Raw genomic sequence first — 12,720 nt, forward strand, 5'->3', positions numbered from 1 at the left:
TGCATCTAAATTTTTTATATAATAAAAGATTAATTACTATGTACAAGCAATAGATTCAAAAGGCTCAATTTCGTTTGTCCGTTTTTTTTTCTAAAGTAAATTATTGTTACAAGAAAGATCGAGTCTATGATTTTGGAAGACACATTTTCTGACGAATCGATAACCCGAAGACGTTACACACATGATTACTGCACGCTCGGCGTGTGTAACAATATCGAAGCTCCGAATCGTCCGCTGCAGCTTTCGTTTTTTCGTTCTTTTTTTTTTCATTTGTCAAATCCTTTATTAATCACATACAAAACAGATAAAAAACGTAAAGCATCCAATCGAATTTAAAATTAATTTCTTTTTTTTTAATCTAATGATGATGTTTCACTTTTTGAAACAAAAACAATAGCTGCGACGACCGAAGCTTGTTTACCAAAACCAGTTATCAAAAGTGGAGAGAAAAATGTACAATCGCCCGAGTTTTCTTTTTTCGCTACCCATACCACGTGGTGAAATCAGTTAATGCACCATAAAAACAAAACATTATTTGATTGCTAATTGAACAAGTACCTGCAGGGTTTGCACCATTGGCTTTGTTGATCCAGACCGAACCTTGCTCGACACTTCTTCATATTGTTACCTGCGAAAAACAGAAAAATGACGTTTAAATCGATGCTCTTGACTGTGTATCTCGATCGCCAACTACGCGATCGACAAGTAGCGATCAAGCGGCGCGACTTGAAAATCGCGTCGTTGAAATTAAAGCTATGTAGAGAATATAACGAAATAGTGTATAGAAGATAGAAGTGGTTTTTTTTTACCAGAAATGATACATTTAGTTACTGAGGAGATAACAGTTTGTTTCAAGGGCTCAAAGGAAGGAACTTCTGTAAAATGACAACGTGTATAACAAAATTGAAGCTATGTGAGATTCTACAATAATAATTTGTACATGGGTCGAATCGTGTGGTAATACGACTTTGAACATGCTGGAAACTTAGATATATATAAAAATATCCAATTGAACAGTAAAGCTGTGCGAAAAAATTGTGTGCATGACATAACAGTCAAATGATTTTTGGTTTTTTTTTTCTTCAAATAATAGTGCAAAATACGTGCAAATTGAAAATAAGTGCCATTAAAAAATATTTATCACATACACAAAAAAGTTGTATCTGTAAGTGTATGCAAGTGCGCGCGCGTGTGTGTATTATCTTGATACAATGTCTTAATACACTTAAAGAGATATAGAGATTATATACTTTTCGAATAGTGTGATGAAGAAAATTTAACTTTTGTTTTTTTTCACGTTCGTTGACTTTTTGTTTCGTTAACACAAGATTGAGATCTACATGTATTTATCTACGTGTCTTGGTGGAAGCTATATATTGTGACATTGGATCCAATTGCGTACACAATGGTTTCAGCGTCAAGCTCAAAAAAGTGTGAAAATGTCCAGGAGGATCAAGTGCAGTGTGCGAGGTATACGGATAATAAAACAATAAATGAACAAAAGGGTGAAACACTAAAACTATAACTAATTACTAAAAGTATGGAAAAACAAAAAAATAAAATAGACAAAAATTTAACCATTCAAATGATATTCGATTTAAAAATCGTAAAAATTGAAACGATCAAAGAAAATGCGTCTTGCTCGAGCAGATAAAGTAGTTTACGGCACAGATTAAGAAAGAAACAGAAGAAAGAGAGATAAGATAGAGAGAGCGTAGGATAGAAAAAAAATTCAAGTAAAAAATGATTTATCAAAAAAGAGAGAGAGAGAGAGATAGATAAACAGAAAGTGAGAAAGAGATAGACAGAGATGGAAAGAGTGATTGAGAAAAAAGAGAGAAATAGGAAAGAGCGTAATATAGAGAGAGATACTGAAAGAAATTAAACGCTTCAGGATTGTCTGATTTGCGTGGAGTAGGTCCCTGTAAAATGCAAGATGGCCAGCGTCCCCAAAGTTGTATACGTATAATAATTAATATAACAAATGTAGTATAAATATGCATGTGCGCGTGCGTGCACGTGTATTGTTTTTTTGTCATTTCATTATTATTTTTTTTTTTTTAGCCAAAAAATATATATCTTATATACTGTTTATCGTATACTGTTAATCTACTCTCTCGACAAGGTCGATATTGTACGCTGTGACTGATATACTTCTGTTTTTTTTCTCAATATAATTTTTTTTTTACTTTGCTCGACAATGCATAATAGCGTGCGCGCATCTGCGAAATCGGTTTATATACTGGGCTGCGAAACATTATGCATGTATGAAGATAGACACACGCTCACGCACGATTAAATATATATATCAAGTGTAATACATACATATACAAAAATAGATATATGTATTTATGCGACATACCGATATGTATACGTGATATAGATACATGTGTGTGCGAACAACATTACAAGATCAGAGCGGGGATGAATTCGTCAATAAATTCTCAACGGATTATTTATTTTTTTTCTCTCACACATACCCACACACGTGTATCTATAAAACGGTAAAAATACATATCGACCCAAAGCCCCTAATCGGGGAAAACATGCAACATAAGAGTGTAAAGTGTTATATATAAAAGGTAAATGTAGTATATAATAGCCATAACAATCAATATAAAATGTAATTTAACAGTAAATAATTAATTGAATATCAACAATATAAATGTAACAGTATATAATAAATATATTGGGTGGCTGAGGATAGATTCAGAATAGGGGGCTGGGGTGGTTGGGTGGGTGGTGGTGGTGATATTGTCAGGGTGGACAGGACTCTGATGGATCTGAGACGTAAAAAACGTGAGGTGGTGCGAGGCATTGCGAATACCTCCAGGATCACTGTTTGTGTCTTGTTTGCGCTTCCTCTTCTTAGTTCGGTTGGTATTTGCGCGCGAAGACCAGTCAGGGTACAGCTGCATGTGCAACTGTCGTTCCCGTCGCGCCAATTCATAATACTTGGCCTGTTCTTCTCGCCCTAGCGCGTGCCACTACCGAGACAAAATTAGAAACACTTCGTTTAAAAAAGCAGCTTCTTCATCTCAAATTAACTAACAAATTTTTTTTTTTTTTTGCTTCAATTAATGTTGCTTTTTGTTTTAGCAATATATTTTTTTTTTGTTTCAATCTTTTTTATATTAAGGCAATCAAGACAAAAAATTCCACTAATGCTACTGCCACCACCCGTTCAGAATTATTATTAAAAATATCCAAAGTATTAATATATTGTCTTTAAATGACTGCTTTTACTCGAGTTAGAACTATACTATGCAAAGTAGGCTTTTTCTAAAATTCTATACTTCTATCTTATTCAAATTTTCATTCAAAACAATTTTTGTACACAATAGAGTTGTCGTTTTAACACTTGAGTCCCCAAGTTCCCTTTGAAGTGCTAGAAGAACAGCCTGAGACGCTCTCGGTCATAATTGGCTCATCAATCATTACACGTTTTTTTACTGCTCTGTAAGTTTTTTTTTTTATAAAACTATTGTCGTGTCTGAGCTGTGGCTGGATTATATAAAATTAAAAAAAAATCTTACAAAGAAACGTATGACTAGAGAATATCTCGTTCCTTTTAAAATAATTCATCATTACATTACATCTTAACGCACGTACCACAGTAGTAAAAAATTTGTGAAAAATACATTTATGAAATTGTCATTTTTCATTTACTTAATCGCTATAATCTTATAAAATGTCACTTAAAATCAACTCGACGAATACCGCTTCAGGGAGTTGGCCAGTTATTGCAATATTTTACATTACAGAGCGCGATAGAGAATAGAGAAAGAAAAAAAAGATTTTTGTAAATGCTCCACAAAACTTCCCACAGACAATCCAATCAAGTTCTTAAGGTAGAAAAATTAAATCTAAAGTCAATAAAAGTACACGTTAGATTTTGGCTGTTGCTGCAATCAGCTGTAAAGGGTTGCAGCTTAATAACATGTATAGAGTTTTTCTTTTTATATATCATATGACTTGAAAAAAACCTCGGTCTGTTTCAGCCATCAGAACGGTCTTATACACACCGGAGAGACGGAACAGAGAGCATTTTCATAATGTTTATTCACTGTATAACCGACTCATATAGTAAGCAGTTACACAACATCAGAGACTTTGATCGTTTCAATAATATGAGAACTATCACAGGTGAGATTAGAAATGTTAACAACACGTATATGCGCGACGAGCATTTCGACACGGCACATAAGTGTATGTAATAATGCATAGATTTTATTTTTTTGTTTTTCTTTTTTTTTTTAGAGATATGAATAGGGCCTGCTGTTCTAGCACTGAAAAAGGGTACCTCCGGCGGGATCAGCGGATCGCTCTTTCTTCCGTTTCTTCTTTTTGCTGCCGTAGCCATAGTTATCTCTAGCGCTCCAACCGGGATACTTTTGTTGGTGTAGTTGTCTTTCGTGCCTGGCTGCTTCGTAATACCGCTGCTGCTCCTCTCGACTTAATGAATGCCACTGCGTATACATATCCCCAAAATTTACAATAATATCCCATAACATAATCAAAGTATCTCTGTTTTTCTTTTAATTTTTCATATTTCCATATTTTCATATTTTCCATGTTCTTGAACCATTGAGAAAAAAATTTAAAAAAAAAAAAAAGAAAAGAAAAAAAAAGAGAGAACAACACCACTAGTCTAGAATTTAAATATAATTTGCAGTTCCTATAACCCCAACTCAATTATTAGTACTATCATACTGATTTATTTTGTGTTAGCTGTGTCGAAAACAACTCTATTACATTAATTTATCGTTTGTTTTTTTTTTCTCTAAAAAGCGTTAGACTACATGCGTTCGTTTAATTCGAGTCGATCGATTTCGAAGCTCAAAAAGCTTGACAATTTGTTTCTCAAAATCAAGTTTTTGCTCGTCGAAAGTACAGAGAAATAAACGTACGTTGAAACTCGTTTAAAAGTCAGCAAAAATTTGATTTTACAGTTTTAGTAGTAGTACATTTACATCAAGGCCGTTTTTTTTTATTATTTTTTTTTATCTTTTACTTTTTTAATTTTATTAGCAATTATCCCACAGCATTGATAGTGAAAAATTTTATCCTCGATGCCTCAATGTAAATTGATTCATTGTCTCTAAGGAGAAATGTACGTTGCAAACTTACCCTTCTCCCTAATATTTGGTTTATCGCAGCGCTTTCTTTTAAGGTACATTCGGCCACTACCTTTGCCCTCATCTCTTTCATATATAACATAAATGCATTTAAAGGCTTCTTTATGTGTGGTTTCTTTTTGTCTGCAAGAAGGAAAAAAATCATCGTTAAAATTGTAAATATATACCCAAAAATACCTGCAACGACTCTCAGCCGTGAAATTTTGCAAATCAAACATGTGTCGAGACAAAAAAAGAGTACGAACGAAAAATTTTACCTTGATTATTTTGTTGTCCTGTATCTTGATTTTTTGTATTGTCGGAAGGTAACGATGTCGAATTTTTGTGTTCTATCGTCGACCTGTGCGAAAAAACAGTGAGAGAAAAAAAAACAAAATTGATTAGTAAAAAATGTCGAAAAGTGGCATCAACAAGTTTATACCGTTGTTTGTAAAGCGCTTGTTTGTTATCGTGATTGGTTTGTTTGTGATTCGGCGAGGGCAGAGGATAATTGATAAGGGAATTGGGCGAATTCGACAGCTGTTCTGTGAGACCGTGATGATGATGATGATCGAAGTAGCCGTGAGGCGGCGGCGTCAGACCACCACCACCACCAGCTCCGCCGGAGGAGGGTGGCTGCTGCGGCGGAGGACTCCTGAGAAAGCTCGGAGGCGGCACCGGCCAGCTGAGCTGCTGCCACATACGGTGCCTCGCCTCGACCATCGCCAGCAGTTGCATGAAGTTCTGAGGCGCTCCGGCTGCGGCGGCGGCAGCATTGTAGTGCTGCTGCAGGGGGTTGTTGCCGTCGCCGCTGGCCGTCGAGGCCGTCGACGCCGCCGACATCTGCATGAGGCTGCTCATGTACAGCGCGGTGAGGAACTTCTGGTCCGGCAGGGAGTGCAGCGGCGAGTCCGCCGCCAGGTCGCACGCGGACTTGGCTGCCTCGTCGCGCAGTATCGTCATGTCGTCCTCGAAATTCGTCGTCTCGAGTCTATTGCTACCACCCCCGCCGCTCTCTTTGGCGTTGTTGCTCGTCGGCTGCTCGAGATTGCAGCTGCTGCTCCTCGGGGTGCTCGCGTCGCGCTCGCCGCTGTGTACACTGCTGAGATCCGTCTCGCTGGGATGATTGCTGGCGCAGCAGCTATCTTTTTTAATGACTAGGTTCAATGGCTCGAGGCATTCGGGCTCCATCGCAGTCTTGTACCCCTTTTGTAAATTGTAAATAAACAAACTCGATCGGCACTCTCGAGTCGCTCTCTCTGTCCCCAAACTTTTGTAGTATTGCACAATTTTATTTTATTTTTTCTACGATAACTATTACTATTATAATTATTATTATATCACACTGAGTCGTTGAGCTTTGGTCTCTCTCTCTCTCTCTCTCTCTCTCTCTTTGGCACTGGGTCTCATTCACGACGGCACTCGCGACGCGCGTAAACAAAGAAGACGACGGATGAGTTGTAGCGAGCCCGCTGCAGGATACTGATGCTGCTGCTTGGTATTAGGCCCGAATTCTTCTTCAACGATAACAGCGATCGCCAGCAACGCTCGTCGCACTCGATGATGATGCTGATGCTCGATGATGCACTCGCAGTCGTCATGCTCGTCTTCGGAGCAGCTCTTGTTGCTTTCGGATGAGCCTCTCATGTCTTGGCTGCACACTTCTCGGCCGGGTCAATGTACTCTTCTGCTAGGCCTACGTCGAGGAGTACGTACATGCCTTTCCGAGGCTACAACTCACAGCCTCGTCGTAGTCGTCGTAATCGTGTAGTCTTTCAAAGTATCAGCAGCCGTAGCAGTAGCTGTAGTAGTATAGTAGCAGCTTCGGCTCGTCGTCGGTGGTGGTGGTGGTGGTGGTGGCAGCGGGGGCTGGGGGCGCCATGGCAGTATATCGTCGTTTTCGCTCGCGCGCTGCTGCTCTCTCTCTCTCTCTCTCTCTCTCTTTCCAAGTGTGCACGATGTTTCGATTGATTATCCGAGCACTGCTGCTGCTGGCTGTGGGTGGCGGGCCGACGGCTCGTCATTGCGATTCATGGCGCTCTCTCTCTCTCTCGCGCTCGCGCGCCGTCTCTCCCTTTTGCGCTTTGTCTGCCGCAGCCACAGCAGCGCGTATATATCTCACGCCGCTAGGCTAGCAGCCCTAGTAGTATTAGTAGTAGTAACAGTAGTAGTTGCTGCTGCTGCTGATGCTATATTACTGCTGTTTGCTTTGCATCTGTGTGTTAGCCACCCGCGAGCCACCCTCTATCATCGCGAAAAGGACGAGCGAGCGAGCGAGCGAGGAGCGCGCGCGGGGGGTGGTTGCGTTGGCTGCGGGCCGCGAATCGCGCGCGCCAGATTCTTTTGGCGGGCTCGAGCTCGGCGTGGGTGAACTCCTGCGATCTGCTATCTAGAGCTCCTTGTCATTAATTCGTTACATACGGAGAGCACACCCATGTGCCAATGTGCCGCAATTACTGATGATAATTTTTCGAGATTCTCCTCGCCTCCTGCGATGAAAAAATTTCTTCGTTGCGAATAACGAGCGCGCGTATTATAACATAGAGATAATACACAACGGAGCGCATCAAGCGCGCAAAAGCTGCTCTGGGCTCGCTCGCGTCGCTCCCCCTCTATATTATACATATATATGGAGATAAAAAGCGAACGAGCGAGCGAGAGAGAGAGATGCACTCGTCATATATAGCACAACAGACAGAGCCAGAGCGAGAGTAAATAATGATCGATACGCCGTCGGTGACTGCGCGCGTTATATACGTATATAAACGAGAAGAAGCAAGATGGGCCATCATAGCGCAGACGCTCTTTATCTTCTTCTTTCTCTCTCTCACTCTCTCTCTCGCGCTGGCCCCATCATATCTGTCTCTGTTTCTCGCTGCGCAATGCTATGTATATGCGATTGTGTGCGATGCGCGTGCGGAATTGTACAGAATCGTTGATGCGCCGTCGTTGCGCATGTTGCTGCTGCTGCCTGATGCTATGTGTGCTTTATCTCTCTGCTGCTGCTGCTGCTGCTTGTGTGTCCATCCGTCTTTAATCGCTCAGCGGCTCGCTCGTTGTTGAAATATACGATCACCGTGCTACCCTCGCACGGTGTTTTGCCAAAGCCAGACGCGAACGGGGGGGTACAGCATAGGGGGGGTGTAGTAGCTCAAGAAGCTCCTTCCCTTATCGCACGATGCGAATACAGCTGCTCGGCGATATTTATATAATATCTGTAGCCCACCATCGGCGGGGGTTAGTTTTCTTCTTTATCGGCTCATGGGGTGGGTGCGCGCGGTCGTTTACTTGGGGAGGATATATATGCTATATATTCGGAATGGAATCGTAGGGTGCGTGGAGTTGTGCGTTGTCGGATTATCGACGGAAGCCGCGTTATAGTTTCGAGCTTTTGGATCGCTCGATTATAGATGTCGCGTGATGTTGCTCGTCGAATTCGTTTAAGGATGTATAGGTGAAAAATCGTGTAAGGTTGGATGTATTTTATTTGAAAAGCTCGGGGATATTATAAAGCGTGCGAAGATCAGAGAGCTGCGCGAAACGAGAGAGAGATGAAAGGAGTGGGGCATGTGGCTTGTTTGAAGAGTGTGAAGCCAAGGTCAAAAGAGAGAGATGTATCGGAGGAGACAGGGAGCGAGAGAGTGAATAAAAAAAAAAGGAAAAGGAGAGAAGAAGAAGGCGAACGAGAAGGAGTAAATTGACGAGGCGAGGAATGGAAATTGAGGGATATATAGAGAGAGAGAAGGCATAATTCGACGAGTCGCAGATACACACATGTATACGCGAGAGTAATGCACACGATATACCGGTAATGCGCATACAGCGTGGATATATATGTGGAAAGAGAGAGGAGTAGGGATCGGATCGGATCGGATCGCGGCTGGTGTTGTTCGATGCGTATAGTATATAACATATTATATATTTTTCGTTCTCACCTGTGATTATGGTCGAGGCTCGAGTGGTCCGCCTTAGGGGCGGACGAGACGAGAGCGTGCGACGCGAGCGCGTGCGCGTGCGTGCTCAGGCCCGGGTGAGGCGGCATCAATCCCGTCGGCGAAAACCGGTAGAGATCGCTGCGCCAACGACGAAGACGAGGACGAGAACAAAAAAAAACATATAGTTAGCGATTGCCCATGTATGGTCAGTATATGTTTAGTATATCGCAACGCACACATTTATTACATTATAAATATATAAATAAGTATACGCGCGCTATATTATATAGGATAAAAAAATATGTAAAAAAAAATATTGTAACGCGTGAATTAATAATGAGTCGGTACTTTACGAGGTATACTGCTTTACTCGAGGCTCGCGAGTCTCGTATTTATCGAAGCTGAGTGGGCGCGCAGTTTTCCTCGACCGATGTGATCGCTATAAGCGACAGTCGCGGAATTTTCATATACGCCGCGATAAAATACCTTCGTATATAAGCGCGCAGCTCGAGCTTAATACGACTTTATATTCATACATACATATGTATATTCGCGCTGCGTTATTGATAAAATACAGCGTAGCCGCGCGCGCAACTCTTTCACGCTCGAGCTGCGGATTATCGGCCCCCCGTATATGAGCACAGCCGATACGAATAAACGTACACGCGTACTTGGACGCAAGGAAAAATAAAAATAAAAAAAAAATAAAGGAAAATAAAAATAAAAATAGCTCGGCTGTGTGCTGTTGCTGCTGCGGCAATGTATACGTATTATATATAGCAATGTTAATAATAACGATAATAATAACGTGTATACATGGTACCAACCTGGGTAAACTGGAACTGCTGATAGGTAAACTCGTGGGGTAGGGACTTCGGAAGCCGGCGCTGGCCGGCGAGATCGGGTACATGCTCGGCGTGTGCCTGTAAAAGCAAGTGGAGAGAGAGAGAAAATCACTCGGTCGCTCGAGAAATTGCAAGTCCTTGTGTGTGTCAATGTGTGTAAATTTCTATGTGTGTGTGTACAGGGGGCTAAATATAGAGCCACCTGCGTCGTCGACGACGAGCATCGCTCTTTCTCTGCGCGCAGTGTATATCGTACAGCGTATATCATTATATACATGCACACGTCTGTCCTCTTCGGCGCGCAGACACCGTCTCGGAGACGCGCACTGCACAGACGAATTGCTGCTATTACGTACATGTAGCGTCCGAAAAATCGAGCAAAAACGAACTATTTCGGACGATCGCGTAATCGAGCAGCAACGGCAGTGGCAGCAGTTAGGATCTAATCAGCCGTGAAAACTCTCGATTGTGGCCTGTGCGCGATCATCGGCTCTTTCCCGTCTCGTTCTCGGCCTCCGCAGAAAGTAAATAACAAGTTGCCACTGCTGCTGCTGTGTACATGCGACGTCTCCTCTCTCTCTCTCTCTCTCCTTTAAGTAGCTCGTCTCGGGCGTCTCTCTGCTTGAGTAGCCCTATACTACTAGCCGATCGCCGAGTACTCGCTCTAATAGACCGGAACCAAGTGTACAGAGAGAAAGAGAGGATAAGCGGCGCAATACTGTACATGTGTGTGTGTGTGTGTGCGCGCATGTAATACGGAGACCTCGGGATTGACTCCGAGGGGGAAGAAAAGAAAGAAAAAAAAAGAGCTCGTTGCGTGTAAATACGTGTATTATATGCGTGAACGCGGTATCGAGTTGGCGGGGTCAGTTTTTTTTTTCTTTCGTAATACTTACCAAGACGCAGCTACCTGCGACATGTCGGGACTGAGCATCGGATACGGATACTGCCCCGTAGAAAATGGATACATCGGCGCCCTCGTGAGACCTGCGAACACAGTACGAAATTATGATTAGCGTGCGAATTATCATTCAGAGCTTTATTATTATTATTTTTCAAAAAATTGACCAAAACGCGACGATTCGTCCTTTACGTTTAAAGAGACGATGCATACTACCCTCGGCATACAAGGAAATCTTTTGCGGCCTCGCGCGACTCTAAGCAAACAAGCGCGAGACGACGACAGCCACAGAGACAACGTTCTTGCTCGCAAGCTCGCCTATTTGTTGTTTGCACGCGGGGAAATGACAATTTTTTTCTTTATTCCGAACCATCGCACGGTATCATCGAACCCCGGCCTGCAGCGGTGTTTATGTGTACATAATAATACGCCTTTCGGCGCGTCCACCCACCCGCTCTCCTATATGAATAATTTCCAAGGGCTAGGAGAAGCGCCAGGAGCGTCATCTGTTTACAGTAAGAGAGAGAGATGGAAAGAAAAATACGAGGAGTTATAGGGCCAGTGATACAGGCTCGGCGCCGGCTACCGGACCCTGCGCGCCCGAGTGCACGAGTCTCTCTCTCTATACACAGATACATAGTATAGCGCCGCGCGTGTCTTGTATATATACACACACACGCATCTCGATGTACAGTACGAATTTGTGCGTGTGCCCTTCGTATACACACATAATACTTGCACGGGAGGGGTGAGAGAAGCCGATTCCGGTGCCTGGCAGCGTATTCAGCATGAACGGTATTTAAGCGAGATCAAAGAAGCCTCGCCCGCCCGAATCGAGAGAGAGATAGAGAGACGTAGCGGACGAGGGAGCTAGCAGCAAGGTGGATGTATATATCATGCGTATATTATAGATCTGGCGAAAAGGTCTACTAATACTACTACTACTACTGGCACATGTCGAGTCTCCGCGTGTCCCGCACTACTCCACGCGCAACGCACCCCCCGCGTGCATATATTTGGATATTAGGGATGCCGCATATGGGCGCAACTGTATATATATCTCTCTGTGTAACGCAGTGAGATACATCGTGTCCACTCGTTGCGCAGCGCGCATACTCGTACGAGTCGAGTAGTTGTGAATATTATATATATAAAAAAATCATATCATAAAGGTACTCGATTTAACGCCTAACTCGATCCATTATCATCGTATACGCGTCGCGAGTATACACATTAGGAAGAGTTTGGAGTACGCGTGGCTTATTAAATGGCTATGTGTGTATACGACAAAGCTCTCCCATGTATGCGCGCGCGCGCGCGCGGCCAACCGAAGCGTCGTATACCCCGACCGCATTCGTGTGTCCATATAGTTATGATATTAGAATCGCGTGTCTGTATACGTTTGAATGCTCGTTGTGGCGCGTTGTGTGTTGGCACGACTATACGGGGTCAGATGATGAGCGCCGCGCATAGCCGCATTCGCGTACACACATACACACCTGGTCTAACAGGTGGCTGGGCTATATTATGGCTACAAACGACTGCTGCTGCTGCTGCTCTGCTTCTTTCCTGTTGTGCATGCACTGACAGCACTGAGCACTGCGAACTGCACACTGCACGCGCGGCCCGTCTACATATAATACGTCGTCGTCGACGTCGTCGTGCAGAACACAGCCGAGCACGTAATTACCTCCTTTTACATCGGCTAAATATATACACGCGCAGCTACGGTGGCGGCGGCAAGGATATATATGGGTCAAAATAATACTTTTTTACAAAACCGTGCGCACGTATGTCACCGATCTTGACGCGCTTTTGGTATGTTATAGTACATGGTAAAAAGGTCCCAAAAAAAAATTTTTAGACCCCCTCCCCCCTCCTACCCCCCACTTCCGGTATAAACGTCCATTTTCGATCTATAT

The 12,720-nt window shown here is 42.9% G+C and overlaps 1 protein-coding gene across 4 annotated transcripts in view; it reads right to left on the reverse strand.

The window, feature by feature from the left end:
- The window catches only part of LOC106659629 (protein pangolin, isoforms A/H/I/S), a 130,993-nt gene that overhangs the window by 4,177 nt on the left and 114,096 nt on the right, over positions 1-12,720 (reverse strand). For 2 of the 4 annotated variants that reach the window (XM_014382266.2, XM_014382269.2), the window contains exons 5-11: positions 10,794-10,884; positions 9,880-9,975; positions 9,053-9,190; positions 5,396-5,478; positions 5,131-5,261; positions 2,828-2,987; positions 559-628 (exon numbers count right to left, since the gene is read on the reverse strand). In XM_014382266.2, coding sequence (XP_014237752.1) covers positions 559-628; positions 2,828-2,987; positions 5,131-5,261; positions 5,396-5,478; positions 9,053-9,190; positions 9,880-9,975; positions 10,794-10,884 — 769 coding nt within the window. Of the gene's footprint in view, positions 1-558; positions 629-2,827; positions 2,988-4,303; positions 4,470-5,130; positions 5,262-5,395; positions 5,479-9,052; positions 9,191-9,879; positions 9,976-10,793; positions 10,885-12,720 lie in introns of all 4 variants that reach the window. The other 2 variants (XM_014382265.2, XM_014382267.2) reach the window with 1 other exon arrangement.

The sequence above is a fragment of the Trichogramma pretiosum genome, unplaced genomic scaffold (genome assembly GCF_000599845.2).
Source record: "Trichogramma pretiosum strain Unisexual culture from Peru unplaced genomic scaffold, Tpre_2.0 scaffold74, whole genome shotgun sequence".
In the NCBI taxonomy this organism is placed as follows: domain Eukaryota; kingdom Metazoa; phylum Arthropoda; class Insecta; order Hymenoptera; family Trichogrammatidae; genus Trichogramma; species Trichogramma pretiosum.